The sequence below is a fragment of the Tympanuchus pallidicinctus genome, unplaced genomic scaffold (assembly GCF_026119805.1).
Source record: "Tympanuchus pallidicinctus isolate F22 unplaced genomic scaffold, pur_lepc_1.0 scaffold22, whole genome shotgun sequence".
Taxonomy (NCBI): domain Eukaryota; kingdom Metazoa; phylum Chordata; class Aves; order Galliformes; family Phasianidae; genus Tympanuchus; species Tympanuchus pallidicinctus.
Genome location: NW_026294739.1, coordinates 35,329,132 through 35,354,187, shown reverse-complemented (window position 1 = coordinate 35,354,187; position 25,056 = coordinate 35,329,132). Strand labels below are relative to the sequence as shown.

At 41.8% G+C, this 25,056-nt stretch overlaps 1 protein-coding gene and 1 long non-coding RNA gene across 3 annotated transcripts in view; one reads left to right on the top strand and one right to left on the bottom strand.

Moving 5' to 3' along the window:
- Positions 1 to 209: 209 nt before the first annotated feature.
- Positions 210 to 24,323, bottom strand: GPT2 (glutamic--pyruvic transaminase 2). Its single transcript, XM_052685615.1, has 11 exons — positions 23,592 to 24,323; positions 14,532 to 14,621; positions 12,904 to 13,012; positions 10,654 to 10,787; positions 8,504 to 8,747; positions 7,403 to 7,482; positions 6,711 to 6,847; positions 5,852 to 6,026; positions 4,982 to 5,137; positions 3,584 to 3,696; positions 210 to 2,920 (listed from the first exon to the last, which is right to left on the bottom strand). The coding sequence occupies exons 1-11, from the start codon at positions 23,895 to 23,897 to the stop codon at positions 2,830 to 2,832; spliced, it is 1,635 nt and encodes a 544-aa protein (XP_052541575.1). The 5' UTR covers positions 23,898 to 24,323; the 3' UTR covers positions 210 to 2,829.
- LOC128081899 (uncharacterized) overlaps positions 3,899 to 25,056 on the top strand; it is a 28,072-nt gene continuing 6,914 nt past the window's right edge. The window contains exon 1 of one of the 2 annotated variants that reach the window (XR_008207455.1): positions 3,899 to 4,699. This is a non-coding gene — a long non-coding RNA (uncharacterized LOC128081899). Of the gene's footprint in view, positions 4,749 to 25,056 lie in introns of both variants that reach the window. The other variant, XR_008207454.1, reaches the window with a different exon arrangement.

The window sequence follows — 25,056 nt, the reverse complement described above, 5'->3', positions numbered from 1 at the left end:
GGCGGTCCGTGAGCGCGGTGCGACCTGGGCGCGGTGCTCCGCAGGCGGGGCGGCACCGGCAGCCCGAGCGGCCCGTGAGCTGGAGCGGCACGAGTGCGTGCGCTGAACCACGGCTTTCGTTGAGGACCGCTTTCATCGTGAGGTGCGGCGCCTCGTGGCGAGCCTTGCAGCGTTGTGTCAGTGAGGCGGGACACGGAGAACAGCCGCTCTTTAGTTTAATATGCGCTTTATTATTTGGAAGTTTCATACATTGAAGTACCATTATAAGGAGCACCTGTAAGAAAATCAAACCTAGAAGCATGCATTCCAAAGTAAGGATTGTCTGTTATTAATCAAATGTTTAAAAGACATCGAAAATAAATCTCCTTTTTCAGCTTTACGGGATTAATCCACGAAAATGCACATTCAGCTCATCACGGTACACACAGACATTGCGGATGGGCAGCAGAGATCACTGCCCTTCTGTATGAGATGCAAAGTGTCATCCCTGCTAATGTCGGAAACACAAAAGGCACCATAAGAGAATGTTTAGAAAAAACTGTTTATGCCATTCTATTTTGATTTAAAAGTGTAAGAATTGCTGTCCTGGCATAAAACAAAAAGCCTTTGACACCTGTAAAGTATCATTAGAAACTTGTAAACCTTTACACTTTTCCAGAAGCATCGGGTGCAAAGGCAAATATAAAATCTATTGAATTCTTAGATTACAAATGCTACCCTATGAAAAAATCTATAGTTACAAAAATATAAAAGATCTTCTAACTCCGATTGTTAGATCCTAGCTTCAATCTACACCACATTGCAAGTTCGAAGCCAGATAGATCTGATTTAGACACATTTATAGAATAGGAAAGCGCTGCTTGTCTTATTTTTAAATCAACATTCCATCCACTTACTACAGTTTTGCCTTCTAAATTTGACTTATTACTGCATATTAAAGATGCCAAATGGAGAGTGCTAATGGGTAAAAGGCTGCATTTATCAATGGATAGTAGCAACATATCCATTCCCAGTCTGCTTTCCTTCCAGAAATCCATTTCTCTATAGATAAGAGAAAATTTTTTATTTTTATTTTTTATTTTCATATAGTGTTGTTTTTTTAACTCCAGCCTCTTTGTGTAGCACATGCAGTTTTCCTTTATGAACTTGTAATCACTGGCAAATGATTGAGAAGTACCAAGTTCTTCCTTGCAGGCTTTTGTGAGAACCAGTGAGAAGGACAGCAATTGCCAGTGCACATCACAGCCTGGTAGCTGCTGCTGGAAGGTCAGGTATTCGCAACACCTTGCGCACATAAAAGATTGGCACATCCTTTATCCATGCAGTGATTTTTTAGCCCTTGGCTTTATATCCTGGATCAGCACAGGGTGCTGAAGCAGCTCTAAAGGCAGCCTAACAAAGTGCTATTAGGCATTAAAATGAATTTACTCTAAATAATAATGACTAGATGAAATGAGATACTGATGAATTAACTTTGTAAAATGCTGAGCTTAAGCCTGACAGACTGTAATGCTTTCCTGGCTGAATACTGGAATACATTTCTTGGCCAAAGGTGTCCAGCTTCCAGTCTGGACAAACTGAAGCCTTCTTCCTCTGTTCAGTGGAACTAGCATAGATTAGTGCAGTAATACCACTTTTCTCCTAGATAGTGACCTGCTTTAGCTGGGTTTTAATAAGAACTCAGACTCAGTCAGCCCGCAGTATGACTGTGGAAGATTTAACATGAGCTGTGCTATAGTTAGCTTTTTGCTAGGTGTGCAAGACATTTCCTTCTAAATACCTTTTCTTTCATTAGAAACCACCCCCAAACATTTCTTCTGATCACGTTTGTTAGTCCTTGACTTAGCTGGCTGTGTTTTAGCCAGCTAATGGCTCTTCTAATGATGTGGCTTTGAACAAATGTTCTCTATAGATAAAGCAGTTCTTTATAAAGTAGCGTTTTATTTTACCTTCTTTGAAAGCATTCACAGTACTCATAGGTGCTTTGAGACAGTAGCTTATTATGTTGCATGTATATAAAATAAGTGAATTAAAGAGTCTTGTGGACTTGTTATAAGAATAAGCATTCAACTGCTCTTATCTTATGCCGAGTTAGTGTGTCCAACAGCATATGAACAAGAAGGTAATACTCCTCATTATGTTCCAATTTTACAAAAATAGGGTTTGAATGGACACCTTCTTCATCCCTTTGATCATAACTGTGTATTCTGCTCAGATTATGTTGTGATGGCAGAATTTCTTTATAACAGAAGTTCAAAGGTATCTACACACATCTGCCAGTGATTTTCTTTTAATAAGCATGTTGTACTTATGTGTTTAGTCAGATTCAGAGAACACTCCATACTTAAAAGAACCACAGCCCAGCACACTAGTCCCTTGTAGCAGGTTTCTGAATTTTTGCTGAGTTTTAAAAAGTAAATAATGCTCCTAGTTCCAATCTAAACAGTTGTTCTGAGTATTTCTGTCTTGAGACAAACAAACTAAGAACAAATAACAGCAGTAGATTTCATGACCAACTCCTTCCCCAACCTAGTGAGTCAAAAGTTCCAGAACATCACTTCCAACCAAGGCACAAAATCATTCACTGACTCTTTTCTTCCATTGCTTTCTTCACGTTTTCCCCTTGCCCTTAAAAAAACCAGAAGTTGGTGTAACAATGTTGCATATTACCAGACATTAAATTCAACCGGGTTGTAGCTGTATCTGAAATAGATTCTATCTATTATGAATTTAGGTTAATTAGATGAACAGCACATTCTTAGCACATCTTTGTTCACTTTCGGCATTCACCTCGAAGGGGAGGACATGGAGGAAAAAGCCGCAGCAGTTTCATGCATATTTTTCAAGAAACTTTATGTGGAAGTCTTTCATTTTCTCCATTAGGATCTTCAGCTTGTCTATTTGAGGAAGAATGGTCATTCTGAAAAATAGTATTTAGAAAAAGAATTTTAAAAAAGCACCTTATTTTCAAAGCAAAGTAATGCGATCACTTCACAGATGTGACACAGCCAGCAGAACTGCTGTAGCTAAAGGTTCCCTCATCGCTTCAGACCAAACAAGACCAAATTCCATGCTGAATTCCAGCTGTTAGTGGCTTGGCTGTAATAAAATGCTATTTGTTGGAAGCAAGAGCAAGCAGCGGAGTTTATGTTCACAGTTTTGGTATTGAAGGATTTAGTCCTATTTCTTGTTTCAGTAAACTAGAAGTAATTAAGCATGTGTAAGGAGCAGATTAGTAAGGAAAGATACTGTAGATACTTGACTAAGGAAATGCTGTTTAATTCCCAGAAGAAAGCAGGGCAGTGTTATAAACACCGTAGCCAACTTCACAGCATAAGCTATAATTACTATTTGCAGAGAAGGCATTTCAAGTGTCAGTGTACAAAAATAGAATAAAACTATGTCAGCAAGCTGGGAGAACACCTGAATCAGAAGGAGAAGATAGAAGAGCAGGTCTTTGCCCCAGCAGAAAGTGAGACTGTATGACTTTAAATGCAAGCCCTTATGTCTAATCAGAAAAGAAAGTACTGGGGTAGTACTTAGCTTATTACAGTTCATTTCATTGATCAAACAGAAACTGTACCTGAAATGATAAGTTCCTTCTCTTTGGCCGAATCCACTTCCAGGTACAACACAGATTCCAGTCTCTTCCAGAAGTTTCATGCAATAGAACATGTCAGGTGCCATCTTATGTGCCTGAGGGAATCGATGTGTTGGAATAACAGAGTCAAAATATCCCAAAGACATATAATTTCACAACTGCTTTTTTTTCCTGAAACCTTGTCTTGCATTATTGGTTTCTTGTTCTGTTTACTAAATAGACAAAGAACAATTCCTAGTTGTACAATTCATGCTGTGCATTAAGTAACAGTAGTTTGTGGAGGAGCGAGGATGAAGAACCTACACCAAATATTTGCTTCAAAAGAAAGGTTCTACATATTTTTGTTTTACTCCTCGAATGGTTTGTAACTTTTGGTCAAAAGTCACAAAATTGTACTTAGAGAAATCTAAGCCATATCTGGCAAGATGAAATTAATTTGAGCTGCGTGTTCCACTTTCATTAGCAGTTTCTATTTTTTCCCTTATGTTATCTGCTGACTAGAAAGTCTCCTGATTAATACCATCCAAGTTCTTAAGTGCATACAATTGTACACCTTGTCACAGAACAAGCAGGAAAGGAGCCCTATTTTTGTCCTCGCCTATGTACTTACAATTGCCTTTAAAAAAAATGAGTATTACATATTGGATAACAGAGCTCCAGCTAGGAACAAAAAGACTTGTCACTGAGCTTACTGACCTATGAGAAAAAGTACTGTGCAGAACTAAAATCTGAAAGGAGATCTCCCTGCCTTTATCTCATCCTTGCTCACTGTGGCTTCTGCAGAGTCAGTAGTGCACAGCCCATCTCAGTCTCAGCCACACATCTTGGCCTACCTACATCCACGTACGTCTCTATCCCACAGCTTAATCCATTTAACACATGGTAGCACTCTCAACTTGGAAGCCTAACGAGTGCTTTGCTTACTTCCCTCACCTAAAGTAAAGGCCATGTTGTATTTTAAATCATATGTAGTCAGTGAAGTACCACTTCTGTGACTAGTAGGCTTTCTCTACCTCCGGAATAGAAGTTCATCATTAGAAGTAGGGTAGATTTAGACTAGATAGAGGGTAGATTTAGACAAGGATAGATTAAGGCCAGGTATTAGGAAGAAATTCTTTACTGTGAGAGTGGTGAGACACTGGAACAGGTTACCCCGTGAGGCTGTGGGTGCTCTCACCTGGAGGCATCTGAGGCCAGGCTGGATGGGGCTTTGAGCAGCCTGGTCTAGAGGGAGGTGTCCTGCCCATAACAGGTATTTGGAACTAGATGATCTTAAAGGTTACTTCCAACCCAAACCATTCTGTGATTCTGTGATCCATTCTAACTGGCAGGCACAAAAGCATAACGGTTAAAATGGATTGGGAATAAATGATGACTGACCTTTGCTTCCTCAATGGCTTTGGAAGGCATAAAGATCCGTGGGAAAGCATACAAAGCACCCTGAAGTGGATTGCAGTGAACTCCTGGAACCTTGTTGAACATGTCTTCTGCCAGTTTGGCTTTTTTGGCAAGATTGTTCAAAACAGACTCCTTTTCCTGTATAAAAGGAAAGTGTCCAGTTTGACATATCTAAAAGCAATAAAAGTGCCAGAGATAATGATGATGCCACAAGAATCCCACCCAGAATTAAGCACTCCAAGGACTTTGCTGAACTTTTAGAACAAATGATGTTCCTACATTCATCCTTTTGGTTACAGACAGCAATGCATAAAGGCATTAGCAGGATGCAATACCAGGTGTAGGCGGACAGGAACCTACAGAAGTTTTATCAGCATGCCCTGTTCTTACATTCTTCCTTCTGAGCATCCATTCTTGGCTATTTTTAGGGACCACATTAACAAACCTTTGGTCTGACTCAGTACTGCAATTTCTTAAGCCAGATTCAATTTCAGAAGTGAAAAACTGTATATACATGCTTTAACACACAATGCCATATTGTTCATATACGGAGGTACTGGATAGCAAGGAACAAGGCTGAATTTATAACTGTATTTGAATTCCTGTTTCTCTTTAGATGTTAGTACAAGCAAATATTATTTATTAGTTCTTTTGTCATGCTTAACAGCAGAAAAGTTGAACTTATCAGCAAGAAAGCTGATTTGGTAATGCCTTCTCAGTTTGTTTTGGCTCCTAAACAAAGAAACCCTAAAAAGAACAGAACGTATCTTTAAAGGCAGGCATATTTAGTTAGTATAAAAAGCCTACATGGTTCTAAGCCAGTGCAGAAAGAATAAGCATATTATTGCTGACCTTTATGAACTGTGAATAAGACTCTTCTCCAGGTACTGGAGGATTCACTACAATATCCATTGCTGCTTGTCCTGAGACTGGAGGACAAAGGCGAACAGAAAGCAGCTTAACAAGCTGTCCTTTAATGTCTGGATGCAAGTTAAGGACCTCCATATAACCTCCTCTGTAGCCACATCTATGATCGGAGCAAACAGAAGAGATCAGTTAGCTGCAAGTGTATAAATACTGGAAAAGCAATGAAAAGAATTGCAAAAGTAGAAAGATGGTTAATGAAAATCTTTGCAGTACGTAACGTAGAAGTTGCTGAGACAGCTGCTTTACTGGTCGTTTTATGATGGAAGTGAACACTGTGCCATTAAGTCCTAGTATACCATACAAAGAAAAAAGGTACAAGCAGCTTCCCTGTTGGGCAAGTTAACTATTAACATGGACTGCTGCTTCTTCACAACAGGATCATATGGTTGTAGCAGCATTCATTTAATAGAAAAAAATCTTTTTCTTAGATTTCTTCCTCTCCAAAACAACCAAACCCCCGTAATGTTAAATGTCCTAGTGATTCCTGAGCTTGAGCTTTTCCCATGTTTGCCTTTCTCACAGCTCTGGCTTAGGACTGTAGGACTGCAGCTTTGTGGAACTGAGGCATGAGGTGTCTGAAATAAACATGCTCATAACATTGTGCTATTCAATGCATTGAAACCACTGAGCTAATTCATCACTCAGAGCTTTAAATGTTTGCTTTCTTTTTTGTAACAGTTTTTAGTTAAAATCAGAAAAAGATATCTTCAGGTTTCTGATGTGAAATTCCTGTGCAATCAGATTAACGGGAGAAGATGAAATAAAAAAACTAAAGCAGACTTACTCGCCCATATATCCCTTAGAGGTGGAATGGAAAGAGGCCAGCTCAACGTTGTTAGAGTACTCAGGTCCCATCTCATACAGAATCTTTTTGAAGGAATGAAACTGGCATCCTTCAGAGTACACATTGTCCTGGTAAACCTGGACAGTCAGAAGACATTATTGTACCCTGTTCCCCCAGCTAAGCATAAAAGATGGCCTTTTAGAGAGCCAGGTGTGCACAGAAGAAACAGTTCTAATACTTGTAACTGAAGCCTTTAGAAGACACAGAGTTCTTTATTAAATAGTTGTTACTGTAATTATATGTTTTATCTCATGTGGCCTTAATAATTCAGCCTTCGGAAAAACAGCCAACTCTTTATATAATTTAGCCTTGACTTGTATGTTTAGATTGATTTTTATTCTTTATTTCATTTCAAGTGGTCTGAATATCACATAGATTTTTAGGTCAGCTCTTGCAAAGTTTCTTCCTTAATTTTCCTGCTTGTGTCTCCTATGCTTTACCTCAAATCCAGATCAAGCTGCCTCTTACTAATCATCTCATATTAATAATCTTGTGTGTTCATCTGTGTCTTAATGTGATAACAGAGACTCTGTCCTCTGTACTTAAAAAGCACAATGCCACATGTGGGACAAAATTTGATTTAATCTGCTTACTTTTAGCTTTGCATTTGAGAAAACAGAATATTCCATTACCTCATCAGCCAGAAGAAAAAGTTTCTCTTCCCAAGCAAAGTGTATCACATCTTCGATGCACTTCCTGCTTTGTACCTGTCCTACAGTTAGATTTTCAGATCAAGAAAAATAAAGTTAGTGGAGCACACAGACAAATCGTTCAGCCCAGACCTAGTTTGACAACTAACTTTTCAATGAAATATCCCTCTGTCTCAAAAAAGAGCTATTCAATTTAGAGCACAATTCTGTAAGTGTGAAATTAAGAAACATAATTGGAGGGGATATGGTTCAAGGTAATTTAGTACACCTCAAGCAAAGGAAGTGTGAGGTACATTAATCATGCAATAATTAAGAGTAGTCTTTGTATAAATCTTTTAAAATCCTCACATGCTTAATGATTAAGCAAAAACAGGCTATTTCACAATGTTATTTAAGCATAAATTTGACAGATAACTACAGGGAGTTTAATTATTCTGTTCCTGTTTGTGACCCAAGCCATGCTAATTGACATTGTGCCTTCCTAACTCAAGTATGATGTATTGACTTGAGCCAATTTTCTTCACAAGTGCAGTGAGCTGTGGATATATACACAAAGATTTTTTGCTGCAGTCAGCTGACAAGCAGCAGGAAAAAAGCTTATGCCTGCTTACACCCACTTGAATTGTTTTTGTTATCTTCCGTCCCCAAGCCATTAAAAGGGAGCTAGTTTCTCACTAAGCAACATCAACTACACAAAGAAATAAATTCTTCCAATGGAAACACTGGTTGTCATTCAGTTCAGTGTGTATCTGTAGCCACTGCCATTGTTGTGTAGAGAGAAGATTCTTGGTAAGGACCAAAAGCAATTGAAAGTCATTCTGCAAGTCCACAAATTTCAGTGGAGGCAGTGGCTTCAGATGTGATCCAGGGAAGTGAATCTGCTCCTTCCTCTCTCCCCAAATTCCTGGAGTTCCATGACAGTGAAAACAAGTTTCTAAAATTATGATGTGCTATCCGACTGGAAGCACTGATGTCTAGAATTCAGCTTTACACATTGGCATGTATTTTGGATGGGCCTGCAATGTCAAATATAAAAAAAAGTAAATGGATCTTAAACATCTTTTCAACAGAGGTGCTACAGACCGGTGGGATTTCCCGGGTTGATGATGCAGAGCACTTTTGGGTTGCAATATGCCTTGGCTTCATTCAAGGAGCGCCGAAGTTCATTTACATTTAGAGACCAGCAGTTTTCTTCATCCAAGTAGTAGTTCACCTGGATGGCATCTAATTCAGATATGAGTGCTGAATACAAGGGATATTGTGGTATAGGGATCATCACTCCTGTTCGGGATTTTCCACCTCCTGAGACCAGGATCTTCAAAATTGACTGGGGAAAAAGTAAAAAAAACAACAAAAAACAAACAACAAAAACAACTCATATATCAGAATTAATAGTATTCTCTAGAATAAGTTACTGATCTTTCTCTTGAAAAGATGTAGAGCTAAGGTAGATTTCTATTCTAGAAGCTGGCAGTCATTTTCTTGAATATTTAAGTTACTATCTGAAAGAGGCTGCTCTAACTGAGCTTCACAGTATTCCTCTGCACATCACTGCTAAATGTCTGGTCAACTTCAAAATCTTGGGAAAAGTTCTGATCAGAAATTCTGAGCTCTAGGAAAAGTTGAAAAGAGGAACATCAGGATGGTGATTTTTCTTTGCACCCGTTTACAATTAGAACGAAGGAAGCCTCAGCTAGTTGTTGCTCTGCCTTCCACATACTGCACCAGTGATTGCAGCAGGCCAAGAAATAACATCAGAAGTTATTGCTGGGGCACACAGAGGTTTTCCTATGGGCTGACTGCCCCCAGGGCAGGATCTCTGGTTGGAGATCCCTCTCTTGTGGAGTCTTTCCTGTGAATCTGGATCTCTGGGGACAGGGGAACACCTTTCCTTTGAAATATCAGTATATCTATGCTGGTCCCTTTCCTGTTACATTCCTATACCCCCCCGTTCACAGCGTTAATTTTTCTGATTGTAACAGGGCTTTTTATGTGTTAATGAGATAAAATAATGCATTTCTGACAAGTGGAGAGATTTCTTGCCTTTTTTAATCTAGGGAGAGCTCTGAAGTACAGGTGCAATCTTTATCAATGTGTAATAAGAGTGTAAAACAAAAAATAGATGACAACGGTACCCTTGAAATTTCTCATGCATAAAATCTGCCTTTCTGTGCTTCTCATCACATTTTAACTCAGCTGTTAGATGAATGATTTATAATTAACATCATTCTGTACCCGTCACTAGTTGAAAAATACTGAACAGCCAGAAAGTGTCATTAGAATGAAATGCAAATCTAAAACCAAATTCTTTGGCACACTTTGCCCCTTAAGTGATGAAGCAGTAGTTGTTCTGTCCTTGGAAGTACCAAATAATGAGACTCATTGTAACTGCTGACACTCTGCTAATAGCAGAGTGAAATAAGCATGATACAGATTTGGTATGCTATGCTGATGTTCCTGACAAGCTGCCAATACAACCCTTGGCATCAGAAACTCTGGAAAGCCAAGTCATTAACGATATCTGGAGAACTGTTATGTCACAGTTCTGTCATTCTGGACTTTGCCACAAGGTGTCATTAAAAAAAGCCACCTTATTATTATTAGGCTGCCTTTAAAAAAAAAAAAAAAAAAAAAAAAAGTAAACAACTTTTGGTTGTTACAATAGTTACAATATCAGTAATCATGTCCCTGTAATGCAAAAATCCAATAGAGATGGTTCTCTTCTTTTAACTGAGGACTAGCTTGGTCAAAGCCAAAACCTGATGCTTCTCCCAAACAAGTTGGTTATTGAAAATGGTCTTTGAGGTTTTTACAGGCATTAATATGCACCAGCAGAGTTTGCTAGGGAGAAATGCTCCTGAGACTTCTCCCCTCTTTGTCGTGGATTCATACCTGCTAACCTTCAGTTCTTATGCATCACAACTACCAGGGGCATCACTATTTAGTCTGAATGGGCTGCCTCACCGAGTTTGTATTTAGACATGTTTGTAGCTTATGCTATCTATGCAAGGGGTACTGGTCATTATAAATTTAGAGACAGTGCTTCCATGGGTCTGTTCCTTAGCTGGCACCTTAAGTCCACATAATTGATGTTCTGATTATCTACTTAATTTTACTACAGCATCTGTTTGATCAAACTCCTAGGTGTCAGACAACAGAGATCTGTATTTCTGAAGGTAGCTAATTAATTGTAGCTTATAGCAAGAAGAAACAGCTTGAATTTTGACACTCACAGTAATACCATCACTTGCCCCAGTGGTAAGATATATGTTGTCTGGATCTGCAGGAACTCCTCCATCTCTTCTTTCAATATATGAAGCGACATCTTCACGGATGCAATTTATACCTTGGCTGGCAGTGTAAGCTCCTGTGGGAAACAGAATGAGATAAGAATTAGGTGCACTGACTATTACTCTGCTGTTTGCTAGCAAACCTGAACTAGTAGTGTACAAAGTAGTTTTTGTGTATGAGAGTTCTGAATCTCTGGGATTTCATTTTCTTTCCAAGGAGTGGGAAAGGAAGTTGGGTTGTTCATTTAGCAAAGTAATTCATTTGAGTCTAGAAAAATACAATAAGAATCACTAACATATAAAAATAGTATACTGGATTGATTAAAAAGTAGGCTGTAATGGATGCTTTGCAAATTGGGTCAGCAATCCCATTTTGACATTCTCCCAGTTGCTTTCATTATGCTGAAAGGTCAATCAGTGACTATGTAAGTAGTAGAAACAAGGAACAGAGATAGGAAAAAACAACTTTTTAAAAATCCATGACAAAAATTGACTTGTTTGCAATATGAAAATAATATAATGCCATTTCTTCCCACAGTCTGAGAACATCCTAAACTGCTTCCCTCGCCCTCCATGTGGAGGTAGAAGTTACCTGTAGAGAGACTTCTAGTGTCACCCCAGTCTGCCAGGTTTGCATGAAGTTTACAGGACACAACTAACAATCCTAAATTAAGTAAGATTTTTAGATGCCTGTGTGCTGACATGTGCAACACAAGTGAAGATGAGACCAAGCTTAGTTGAGGACTGATGAACGATGAAATGACAAGTGTACACATAATTTAGAACACTGTCATGAAGCTGTAGAATCTTCTCTGCTTGTTGGGTGGAGTGAAATAATTGCACCTGACTTCACTCTCTTAGCTCAGTTATATGCTAGCAGTCAGCCTAATAATACTTCTGTAGCAATGTAATTTAGAAAGACAGCCTTTGCAGGGGCTGTGCAATTGCATTGCACAAAGTGGCAGTTCAGGCACAGAGTTCTCTGATGTCCTAAAAATTTATTTTCGCAGTAAAGTTACATTAGGTTTATACAAAGGTATTCCACCGCAGCTAGGAAGCTCCTGTTATTGTAAGACAACAAACCTAAGCTGTCATTCTGTTTTGTGCTTCTTGAAGGGCTCTGTCCCATAGCTCAGTAGGGATAGACAGAAATTCAACTTTGAGGTCTATGGTTAATTGTACTTGGTTGATACCTTTGACTGGAATGCATTAGTTTGTACTGTAAGATACAAAGTATATTAAAAAAAAAATCCCAAAAAACATGTTCAAATACTCTGGGATTCTTTTGACACAACAGAAGTTGAGGATGTCTGAAGCTTCATACATGGTCTGGGACTCTGCACATGCATTCACCCCAGGCCATGTGCTTCTGGAGTGCTGAACAGAGGCTGATGAGCAACCATGGCCAAGAGTGAGGGCTGATATATGATCCAGAGATAGATGGAGAGCAGACACAAACCAGTAGAGCAGATCAGTATGGTGAGCAGGTACAAACCAGTAGAGCAGATCAATAATATATGCAGTTCTTGGTTTTCAGGAATTTAGACAGGAAGTTGTTCTCAATACATATTGTATCAGGAAAAATATGGTGTACACTGCATTTACATATTTACAGAGCTCGTATTAAAAACATATTCTCAATGATCATTGCATTTGAATGTTGCAAATATTTTAGGCCTACTTCCCCCGTGTGTACTAAGCTAATGCAAATTATTTGAAGTATGTGATGATCTGATTTAAAAAAAAGTGATTTTACGTGTATTTCTGAAATATTATACAAACCAATTTCCTTTCAGTCACTCCAGACGCACAGGACTGAGGCTCAGCATTCTGAGAACTCCTGTTATGTCCCTAAATTTGAAAATCACTACAAGAAAAAGATTGAGGAAAAATTTAAATGTGTCCCTAGCAACTCTTACATGGCAGTTGGTACGGGGTTGCTGAAGTGTTTGGAAATAAGCTAGGAAAGGATTTGTGGAGTTAAGAGCAACTTCTCAATTTTGGTAACTGTATTTTATGTTTTACTTTTCCTGTGAGCCACACTATGAATTCTCCCCCTACAGCTTTGACCTAGGCCATCTCCATTGGACTTGTTATCATATAAACCAAGATGAGGATATTTCAGCACTACACGTATTGAAACTGCTTTAGTTGATTCTGTTGCACGTAGGAGCAACTGGAACGGATGCTTACCTAAGCTGTTACCTCCACAACCCTGCAAGATCCGTCTCGCTCGCTTTTTTGCATCTTCTGGAAAACTTGGGCTGTCCAACAGGTTTGGGTATGTGCACAGTGCCACTACCTAGAGTGCCAAGAAAGCTGTAAATTGGCCACTGCTCAACGGTTATTTCAAGTTGGTAATGTTTCTGTGAACTTTCCTTGGGCAGGAGGATCACAAATAGCAGGTAATTTAAAACAAAGGTTATTGATGAAGGGTTTGCAGTTGTTTCTTTAAAGGTAGTGCTTGCAGGAGTGAAGAGATTTTTATCAGGTTCCAAGTTCTGCTGATAAAAGCAGTTATAGAGTTGTTAACTTTTTTGTATTAAGACTGGTAAACACTGGAGTCGAAGTGAGCTATGCGTAGTGCAAACACAGTAAAACAGTTAATTATACAGAAGGGGAAGTCTCTAAATAGGTCTGTCCTCCACTCTTTTTGTATTATTAGCCCACTCGGTTGACAAGAAATAAAGCGTTTAGATATAGAGCAGAACTGAAAAATGTAATCAGAATTTTAAATCCCAGTAGCGTCTTCTGATAATTCTTGCCTAAGTGAACTCATTACCAATTAGAATTTGTGGAAATATTTAATTAAAAAAAAAGTGATGATATGGAACATAGGAAAAGTAGAAACATAACCTAACAGAACTAAGTTTATGGAGAGATGTAAGGCGTAAAGGTTCTGAAGGCCGTGCTTGACATCAGCTTTGATTCACTCTCTCATTTCTAGGTTAACGTGGTGTCAGATGGGTAGGCTGTTATCATCTTATGGTGACAAGGTGGAAGGTGAGTAAGTAATTAAGCACATAGGTCATGGGGAGAAAGGATTTCACATTTACACACTGTTTTATTTAGTAACATTGGTGGATCTAAATTAACTTGAAAGAAGTTTGGGGCTTTCTAGTTAGTAGGCAGTTTGTTGTATACCTCAATTTTATCATCTCAGCATGTAGATACCCAGAATCATGCAGCTTCAATTTGGCCTGTAACTCTCTAAATTTGAATTATGATAGGCTCAGGATTTTGTGTGTGAGTAAGGGATGTTTTAGTATACTACTATATATAGTATGCTATTTTTACTAGCATGCTATTTATTTAAATAGTATAAAAATACATTTATGAAATAATATAACAAAATGTAAATAGTTTTAAAATGATATGCATTTAAATAGCATAGTAGTTGGGATATTTTTTTCAGCATGCTGCTGTAAAATCAGCAACTGGGTGCACCCAGCTGCATGCAGATCTTTCTTCACCTGACAGTACACTTTCAGGCATTTGCTTTTTTCCTTAAGGGCAGCCACTTTCTTTTTTGAAGTGCACTGCTGATAATGAATGTGCTGGTTCCTAATAAAGAAGAAGTGGCAGGGGAAAGGATGGATGGGGAATAATCTGAAGAGTAAGAAAAGCTTCTGCGTTAAGAGAAAATACAGCAGGCAAATTACAGGACTTTAGGCTGAAATCACAATTTGTAACTCGTTATGGCAGACTATTGTCTGTAAGTGCAACTGAAGAATCACTCATGCTAATACATAAGTCAAATGGATACTAAGGTATCATAACATAATCAAAGAAGCAAGAAAAATGTGTTATAATAGTCTTACCTGTCGAAGGAAGGTGATTGGCCTCTGTCCCATTGCATGTGCATCTCCAATGTTGGCTTTAATTACTTCAGTAAAAGGTTTTTTGATTCCCTAGAAGGGGATAATTCACAATGTACTGTTAGGGCTGAAACAGCTGATAGAGCCTTGTTCTTTGGCTGGCTGTAACTGAACAGTGTGTAGTCTCAGAAAAAAGAAGTTTAACGTAAAGCTTACTGCATTTCTTAAGTACTACCAGTAGATCTTAAATGCTGACTGTGACACATTCTAACACAATTAGTAGTCTGCTCTTTGTTTTCATTTTCTGCTGCCTACAAATAAGAGATTGGTTTGCATGGAAACTACATGTGTGAGCTGGAAAAAGATGAAAGAAAGGCATTTTGAATTAGCAGTAATAGAACAGCTTGTTTGATACACCTGCAGGAGGAAGGGCTCAGTCAAGAAACTACAAATATTTGATAACATCTAAAAAATCCACTAACAAGAGAAATCTAAGACATCTAGTACTATTTTGAGTTGGCCTATACACGTGTTACTTCTTTATTTTCTGCATATTTAGAATAAGTATGCATTATGTTATGACCCCACAACACTACAGCTGTTCCATGGAGCCCACAATAGTGAGGCTCTGTATGATAAACAGCAAAAGTGCTAAATAATCACCGTGAGTATTGGAAAGCTTCCTAATCTCTGAAATCTGAACAGGCACATGTTTTTCCTGTGAGGAACTGAATGCATCATGAGAACAGAGGGAAAGCAGTGGAACAGTGTTGGATAGCAATCAGATCTTTAAAAAAGGACATAAAGTTACGGGAAAAAAGGTAAAGAGCTGGACTGGGAGAAAAAAAGAGTATGGTTTATTTAAGTAAGAAAGATGATCTAAAAGATAACTGAAGTGTGAGAGATGTAGGGAAGCCTTCAAGCTGTTACAGGATTTTCATGTGGACTAATAAACTGCAAGTTTATACTGATTAGTTTTCTGTACTGAATCACTTGCAACAACCTGCTCTGTTTGGGCTGAGCTCACAAAGCCCCTTCCTGGCCCGTGTACCTAAAGCAAGTTACAGGTTTGCATATGGCTGGCAAGGCTTAACTAGTTATTCGTTTTCTACCATGGATGGCATGCAAAGATACTGATGACCAAAATGATAGAATTGGTAAGTTCCTAGGTTGTGAAGACTTGGAAGCCTACAGCTACATATGTGGCTAACAGGTTATTCTAGATAATGTGGTTTCTGTTCCCCCTACAGATCCACTTCAAGGATTACATAACCAATCCCATTTACATTTTTCTTCAGAATTTAAATAGGTAGCTAGAAATGGCATCAAGACAAGGAGGTGGAACTTAGATGATCCTGATTTAGAACAGTTAAAACACTTTACATGGCCTTAAAATTGGCAGGAATTTTCTAAAGGTTTCACTTAAAGTAATTGAAAGTGATACACTGACCCCGCCATGTCATTTGCTTTTATGTTTGCTGGTATAAATGAGCGCCTAAATAAGGGTTGCATTTCAATTTTATATAATGAATTAGGAATAGAGATATCTGATAAACATTACAGGTATTTGAGGCTGGAGTTTAGCAATTTCTCAGCATTACAAACAGTTAGAAATAAGTTGAGGATCGCTGATAGCAGATACCATCCAGATCACTGCTAGTGCCAAACTCAATGTTTATGCCATCACTGCCTTTGAGCTCCAACTACAAGAATACAATCATCACCTGCTCCTTAAAACTTACCCTACTCTTGCCACTGAATTGATTGATATGGAGAAAACAGGAAAACATGTAAGTTCTCTTACTGGAAAATCTTAGTGGAGATAGAACAGCTGGGTTGCACGGACTGCTCCTGCACACCTGCTCAATGTATGTCATCCTGTTGAATAATTTGTATTTCTTGGCCTCAGCTGCAGGAGCTATTACTTTTATTTTTGTGTGTTTCACAAGAGAGATGCTTTTAAATAACTGGGACCTTTGCTTTTCCTGTCTGAGTTAATGTCAGCAATTGTTTAGAACAACTGTCTTCTCAAGACTCACTATATCTTTTCCAGTGAAATCTGGAGAAAAAGTATTATGATTACACATTTTTCTCTTCACATATTTCTACTACTTGATTTCTTGTCTTTCTATGGAATGAGGGAATATCAGAAGCTATTCAGATTATTTAGATTCCTCCTTGAGGAATTGCTACTTTGCAATTTCAGAAAGAAGGCAAAGGAAACGATAACAAGCAAGAACTAATGAAGAATGCTAATGAGCCAAAGTTTCAAAGCAAGGATATCAGAAGCTGCCATCAAAAGAAGTCTAGACAGTGTCCATGACTGCACATGAGTTCAAGGTGGAGATCTACTCGAAGCCTTGACACAGAGAGGTATTAGTCACAGGTCTCTTGAGTCAAGGTTTATCTATGGTGATGGCACTATTGTGCGTGGCAATCTCAGAAAAGATTACTGTCAAGTACTTCTCAAAGTCTGTATTAATATCTGTACGTGAGGAGATGCAAATGTAATGTTGGTAAACTCGACATCAGGCTGTGGAACACGAGGAAAAGCGCTGCAACAAAACATAACATTTGTTAGGGCAAGGTTTATTTTATTGCAGGAGGCTAAACAGTCTTCAGCCATGTCAGAAACCTGTCTGTGCTGGGAAGATATAAGTCCCTGGTAAGCCAGGAACTTACCAGGAGAGCAGAAACTGTCTATAGTCTCTCTGTATATAAATATATACATATATGTACAGTATATTTACATATGTATACAAATATACGTATGTAATACATATATTTATATATCTATGTATTTTTATATATGTAGCATTCATTTGTAATTTAGTAGGGGCAGGCTTTCAAGGTGTGTTGTAGAGGCAGTTTGGCTGGATTTGGCAGGATTGCAACTGGCAATTACAACTATATTTGTGGGGTTAAGCAGGCAGAGATCTGGAAAAGTGAAGCTTGCAGAACAGGAGCTGTAACAACGAACTGTGGAGCAGTAAGTACCCGTCTGATACTCATGCCTACTGACGAGGGTATGAACCATGTCGAGGAGAAAAGCCAGCCTCCAGCCCTACAAAACATCCAGTGCTACCACCTTCTGCCTTCAGTGGCTCCTCACCCTGTCCTGACAACATTTCATCTTCTGAACAAAGCCAATCTTCTGCCATTCTACTGAAATTGTTAGCAAGGGGACTGATTATGGTAGTCATCTTTTTTTAAAGAAACCATCTCACGCTTTCAAATTCAGATGTAAAGCAGAGCATGTAAAAATACATTCAATATTTTTCAGTTGCTGCCTTTATGATAATGACAGGTTTTAAAAAGAAGAAATGAGTCTTTCCTCTACACTCTTTAGAAATAAGTTCCTTCAGTTATTTCTGTCAATCTCTTTTTCTTAAAGGAACTGCAGTTTTTCTGGGAGGCTATGTGAAAAGCTTCTGGAACTCAGAGAAGGTCAGGCAGGATTATTCTAACTGTATTGGTGTTCTCAGTATCACACCATGTTGAGACAAAGGCTTTTCATGTAGGAACCAGAATTAACTGGTGCAGACTTCGTGCAGTAAAACAGATCTGGAGAAGCTTCCTTTTCCCCTACATATCCCCGTGACCTCAAGAAACAAAACTAGAAGTAGAAAAATACAAAATGAAGAAAAAACTCACAGGGAGCAAGTCACCATGCAAGGAGTGTTGAGTGAATTATTTGATGAAAGAAGTGGTACGATGCCAGAACATTCAGTATCACAAACAACTAGCAAGAAGCCAAAGCACTGCCAGTGCTGGTATGTCTTGCAGGAGTTTTAGCATGCCTAAAGGTTCCTTTTACAATGGTGCCATCAAAGAATGCTGGGAAATTGTGAGATTAGCACTGTGCCCAGAAAGAGCAAAGAATTGCTCAAACAAATGTACAGCTATGTTTGCTCAAGTCTTAAGCAGATTTCAGGGGAGAAGCCTCAGTCTGAACACAGGCTTGTGTGGTTTGAATTTGATTGAAACTAAGCTAAAACGGAACTGGAAAGGGTGAAAATGTGAGGTGTTTTTAATCCCAGAAGAGCAACGTGGTGCTTCAGCTGTTTCAGAATTTCAGAATTTGTCTGCTTTGGGCAGTTTTTCATTGATTCATTTCCATTGGCAATTCTTTGTGCTTCCTCTTGATGGTTATCGGGCAATAACACCACACTGTGGAACCCTTTTCCTTAGCACAGGCCAATCCTGATTTTGCTGTGACTTGCACAAACAAGCTGTAAAATAAGGGAGCTGGCACAACCAACCATTTCAGCATAGTTTGGATACACTCTGTAGTAGCCAAGTGCTTTTTTAGCTCTCAGAGGGCCAAGAAAGCACTGGCCAGAGGCCCTTAACTAATAGAGACTTGAAGGTCTGAATTAGCATTCCAATCTATTTATTAAAACAGCTCACGGCAGAAAAAACCCTGACCTGCTTACCACAGAGTGAGGCTTTGTGTTACGTGTGTGTAATTCATGCTGACAAGGACTGCTGTTGGAGGGAAGGAGAAGGCAAATTTTGGATTTTGACTTGAAATGGCAGCGGTGACTTGCATGCGCCTTACAATTGGATGAGAACAGCACGGCTGACCACTACCAGGCAGGTGTGAATCAGACATTACAGCTCAGGAATTGTCCTCATGTTGCTTTTCTCTTTTGCATTGTTCAAAGTGCATTTGCATTCAGAAATTTTGTCTGCATTAGTAAAATCCTAGATTTGAATGTGGCTGTATATAACTTAACTAAAGTAACGCCTATTAGGAGGAGGTTAGACACTAGGATCCTCTCAAATTGAAGACCTATTGGAAAATAAAAAAGACTATTTTGGAATCAATTTTGATATCATATCTGAAAATATCAAATCTTGACTGTGGATCTTGTGGACTGTGTGTGTCTGAACATAGAGTTTTTGTAATCATATTCTCAAGATCTTCCTCTTTATCTGCAGTAGTTTCCCCCCTTATTGCATGGGTTCTACTGTGGACTTGCTCTAGTACACAGTGTGTACTGCAGAGGAGGAGCAACAGTTCTACCTTAGTAAGGTCACAGGCTCTTGCCTGGGAGATACTTTCTTGGTGTGTACACAGTCACGTATTCAAGGCAGGAAATTACAGGGTGGTAATTTAAGCTTAGCACCTTTTGTTATTGGGTGTACCAGTCCATCTTGCATCCTTTTCTTAGCATGTCAAATTGTATTTCTGCATGTCATCGCCGTAATTGTTTTATCTTTCCAGAACTCACAGGGACACAGTCAATTCCCATTTATAATTAAGGCTGGATTCTGAGTCAGAAATCTTCCTATTCAATTTAAAAGCCTGAAAAATTAGTTTATTAAAAACAAAAGCCAGAACAGACTTAAGTGTCTGGAGAATGTACATTGCCACAACATGCAAGTAGTTCCAGACTCAGTGGCAGAATATGAAATCCTCCTCCGCTGATCTGAAAGAACTTTCTGCATGCTACCTATATGTGTCTGCATACCACCTCTCTGCCCCTACCTTTCTGTCTAAATAACTTGGGTGTTTTGAACAGAGCCCTAATGTTGTAGTGACTTGCAGTAAGCCAGTTTAGTTTCCAGTGTTACATGAGTTGACTTGTGGATCCTAAAATGCTATTTAGTATGCATGTGCTTTGTAAAGATGTTTAAGCTCACTTAACTTGACATCAAATGAGTTATGTAAAACCTGCACAGGAAATTGGTAAACAGGAGAGTTTAAGTGAGGGAGATAGGAAGATATTTTCCATAACAAGGTCAGTTAAAATTAGCACTAATGCAAAATAACAAATTGTATGTTTGCTGCCTATCTGAAGATAAAGCTTGTTATTACTCATTATGTAGAGAGAAGGGTTCAGTCCTGAGATTACATTATTCTTGCATGGCCTTCATGCTCAGGCTAAAATTTCTAGTCTGAAATGTAATTGAAGTCAATACTTGATATGCTGGCCATCTGTCAGCAAGTCTCAAAAACAAGTGATAGACAAAAGATCATACTTGCTGGAGTTCTATTGAGAGAATAATCGCTTGGTAAAACATGCCTGTGCTTGAGCTTGCTTTGTAAAAATTTCCAGCAACACCAAGATGGCTGAAAGTTCTGTGTCTCACATCAGTAAGCCAGCATCAGCTGGTTATTACATCAGCAAGGGGAGAAGAAATAAGTCTTTCACTTTTGAAGCACGATGCTTTTTCAAAATTATAATATATATATATATTAAAGGAAAGTATTTGAGTAAGAGATTTTGCATAAAGATTTCCAGCTGAACAGACTTCACTTAGATGGAAACTTTAATTTTCCATTTCAGCCAATACAGATCACAGGTCAACAAAACTCATGAGGTCTAAGTACAGGATGCCTCATCTCCGCTCCTGAGCGATGGATCTTATCCTGCTTGAGTAATGCATTCTAATTTGAGACTTACACTGGCCTGATCCTGAGCATGTTAATGAAGAGGCTGAAATTAATGCCTCCTTTTTACTTGCTTTCTCTTTTTAAGAACTATCCCTTAAATTGCCCAGGGACTTCTCAAGTAACGTTTTATTCCTTATTTCCATGTGCACTGCGGAGTTAAAGCTCCTATTGGAATCCTCTGCGGTTACCATACAAAAGAAGCAAATACCAGAAAGAATAACAGAGGAACAGCTATTCAGAATGTGAGTCGACAGTACAAAACTGAAGGAGGAAAGCTTTCACTGTGCAAACAGCTTCAAGTAGCTATTTAGCAGTCTTCATAGCAAGCTATATGAATTACACAAGTATAAAGTCTGAATTGCCCAAGTTTAAACATAGGGGCCTCTATTGTCTGATTAGACAGTGCCTGCATTGAAGATGCTTTTAGTTTACGTAGAAACAAAATATCTAGAGGCATCTTCTACAGAACAGGACAAATGCAGATTTACAAGTGGAGGTACCATTGCTTCCCACTGCCTCGTCTTTCTCCCACACCATACTGTGGAGCGCAGGCTTTCCTGCTTGTGCAAAGCTCCTCCCCCATCCTAAGTGGAGGAGCAGCTCCAGGATCTTGCTTTCGGCAGTAAAGAGTAATCACAGATTGAGAGATGCTGTGGGTCATCACCTCTCTCAGACAACCACTACTTCAGGCAGCACTCGTTCCTCCAGCAGAGGTGCAGTGCTCTGTGATCGTAGGTTGAGAGGGGTGGAAAAAGCAGTTGTCCAGTAATGCAATGCAGAAGAAAGTCTTTCAGCTGCTTCCTCAGGTTGGTCAGTGCTCTCTGTCAATGTTGTCCTGACTTCAACAGTAATATTCTCCTCCTTCCTTGCCAACAGGTACTTGGTTTTGTTTGCTTTAGTCATTTTAGAGTGTAGTCATGTGTTTACAAACACTGTTTGCTATTGATAATATTCCAGGGACTGCCTCAAGGAAAAAAAAAAAAGCTTTTAAATGGAAAATGCCACATAAGCAGACACAAAGCAGCTGTAACAAACTTCTAATAAAGCAATTGGTAATTACTTGCCTTTCTATTTTTTAAGAAGTGCACTGGCGATGATTCTCTCTGCCAATGACTCAGCTTGTAATTGAAGGAAGCAGAGGAGTGGGGAGGAGTTAGGAAGATCACATTGTATTTGTTTTGTTAAGTAATATCTCCTGCTCTGTGATGGATGGTAACATGAAAACAAACACTCAGCGGGAACGCTGGAAGGTTTTGTTCCCTGTTCCTGGCAGACGATCTCATTAGGGAATCCATGGAAAGGCAGCAACACCTTTATAAACAAATAGTGTGGCAAAAATCAAAACACATTTTGAAATGAAACCTTCATCAGCACTCTGATGGTCCAATTCTAAAAAAGATGCATCCAATAATTGAGTTAAGCTTAAGTAGTTGATGCATTTAATACATGGTGAGCTGGAAGCATGCACAGCCTTCCAAAATGAGAGCAGCCAACTAACACAATGAGTGAAGAAATGGAACAGTCCCTTCCGCATTGCTACGGCACTGTTGTTCAAAACATACACTTATCATGTTCTTCCTGCCATACCTACAATTACAGATTAGTAAGGCTTGCTAAAGTGGAGAAAATAGGGAATAGTATTTGGAATCATAAGAAGTAACTCTGCCTGATGCTTTACTCAAAGCAGCACTACGTTACTCAGTCCCTGTGCTGGGGGGGAAGCTGTGATCAGTGCTAGCAAGAAGCCACACCTGAACTGCTGTTTGTTCTCTGGATTTATGTCTTAAGATAAGGACTAAGAGAAAGATCTGGAGAGCTCAGCATAAGCACTGAGTGATTTGGATGCTCTGTTCGGTCTGGTTTGGCCCGGGAGGTTCTGGGATTTGTGGCTGCTGTGAGTGTCAGCCACCCAGAATCGGGCAGCACGAGCGGGCGTTGGCGCTCGTGTTGGGAAGCGGCTCCTCAAGAGCCTCAACTCGGGAAGCCGGGGAATTCCGCGTCGGAGATATGCGCAGGACTCCTGTGTCTGCCCGTCGTTGGGGCGTGCGGAGCCGCGAGGACGGCGGGGGGCGGAGGTGCCCGTCCTGGTCGAGGCAGAGCCTTGCGGCCCCGTACCGAGCGCCCAAGCGCTCCGGCGGGCGGTCACTAACCCCTCTCGATAACGTAAAGGACGCGGTATTGCATCAAGAGGTCAAAGTGGCAGAAGAGATGTAAATACCGCTTTATGAGGGGATACTGTATGCGCTTTACGCAACCCACGGCACGAACAAACAGGAGGCGGTGGCGGCTTTCAGTCTCTCGTGCCACTCCCACCCCTTCGAGAAGGGCCGGGGGAGGGCAGGGCCGGGTGCGGGGGGTTCCTCGCTCCGGCCGCTCTCGCATCCTCCCCTTGGGGACGGCGCGTCCGCGGGCGGAGGCTGAAAAGCCGTTCACGGTTCCGAGCATCCCGGCGGAGCGCCGCGCAACCGGGGAGCGGCGCCCACGGGGCGGTCCCGCGGCCCCTCCGCCTGCCACGTCGGCCCCACGCCGACCGCAGCCCCGCCGAGCCCCCCGGTGCCCCAATCAGCGGCGGCGGTGGCGGAGGAGTGCCCGGGGGCAGGGCCGGCGGCCGGGGAGCGCTGCCCCGCCCCGCCCCTCCCCGCCCGCGGCCCCCGCCTCACCTTCCGCAGCTCCTTCTCGATCTCGCCGGCTTTGTGGACGATGGGGCCCCGCACGGCGTATTCTACCGCCTTCACTTGCGGGTTCATGGATTCCAGCGTCAGGATCTTCTCCCTGCTCGCCTTCTCGTTGATCTTCACGGCGGAGGCCTCGGCAGCGCTGCTCCATCTCGCCGCCCCCTCCGGCGGCAGCCGGGTACCCCGCGTGGGCTGCCCCGCCGCGCCGCGCAGCGCCTCTTCCCCGGCGCCCCGGCAGCTCGCCGGCATCCGGCCCGCGGCGCGCCCAGCCGCCGACACGAAGCGGTGCATGGTCGGCACGGGCGCTCAGTCCGGCGAAATGACACCGCCGCCGAAGATCGGTGTGTCCCGCAGTCAAAGCCCGCGGCTGTCGGGATGCCCGCGAGCGAGAGACGCGCTCAGGAGCGATGCAGAGCAGCGGGCGCTGTTACATGCACACGCTCAATGCTCCCATGTCCAGATCCCGCAAACTTAATCGCGATCGGTACGAGCGATCTCGCAGCCGTGCGGTGCCGCGGGAGAAGCAATAAGTCCCACCATTGCATCAGGCGGCGGCGCCGTACAGCTCCCTTCCCTCCGGCAGCTCCCGCACTCAGTGCCCCACCACAGCCCCGCCTGCAGCCATCCTTAGCCGAGCCGAGCCGAGCCGAGCCGTGCCGTGCCGTGCCGTGCCGTGCCCGCCCGCGGCACGCCAAGGTGGGGATTGCAGCAGCAGGCTGGCGTCGCGCAGCCTGGCGGGTTTTGTAGTTCCAGCGGCCCTGGGCTGCGCCTGCCCACAGCATCAGGTGATGGGCAGGGAACTACCGCACCCACAGTGCCCCCGCCCGCCGCTCCGCATTGTCTGCCGCCGCGCACCGCGGCTGGGGATGCCGGGGGGAGCGGGAGGGGGCAGAGCCCGCGGGGGGATCGGCGCAGCCCCGGCTCCTTAGGCGGACCCCGCCGCCTTTGTCTGCGGCTGTTTTCCTGCTCGGTTCTGCGAGCCGCCCAGCGCGGCCCCCGCTGAGCCGCTCCCGTCGGTGCGGGGATGGAGCGGACGGGGGTTCGGGCCGGGGGCTGCGGGCGGGCACCTGTTGGGGAGTCTGCGGGATGCGGCCTCCCGGGGCGAGAGGGAGCCGGCGGCGCTCCCCTCCCTCCTTCCCTTCCTTCTTCCCTCTCGCCGCTCGCTGCGCTGCTGCGCTGCTGCGCTGCTCCGGTCCTCCCCTCCTGCAGGAATCATCCGCTGCTCTCACAGTGCCTTCATTGTTTCCAGATGATGGAAATGTTTTTATCTCTCGGGTTCAGTTCTGCTCTCAGAGCGGGCGGCTGGAGAGCTGCCATCAATACAGCAGCGGCACAATTCAGGGGGCGGGGAGGTAAATGCTCTCTTCTTGGCATCCGTGGGGAGGAGAAGGCCCGGCTCACCCCTCCTGGGTGCCCAGAAGAGGCTCCTTGTTTGTGCTCAGAGAGTGGA

Bases quoted from the DNA above. Each gene is read 5' to 3' on its own strand.
- GPT2 (XM_052685615.1), bottom strand. From the start codon at position 23,897: ATGCACCGCTTCGTGTCGGCGGCTGGGCGCGCCGCGGGCCGGATGCCG. The intron at 13,013-14,531 runs GTAAGACTATTA...TTGGCACTCTAG, and splicing joins CAATCACCTTCCTTCGACAG to GTAGTGGCACTGTGCACATA. The intron at 3,697-4,981 runs GTCAGTCATCAT...CGATTCCCTCAG, and splicing joins AAGCCATTGAGGAAGCAAAG to GCACATAAGATGGCACCTGA.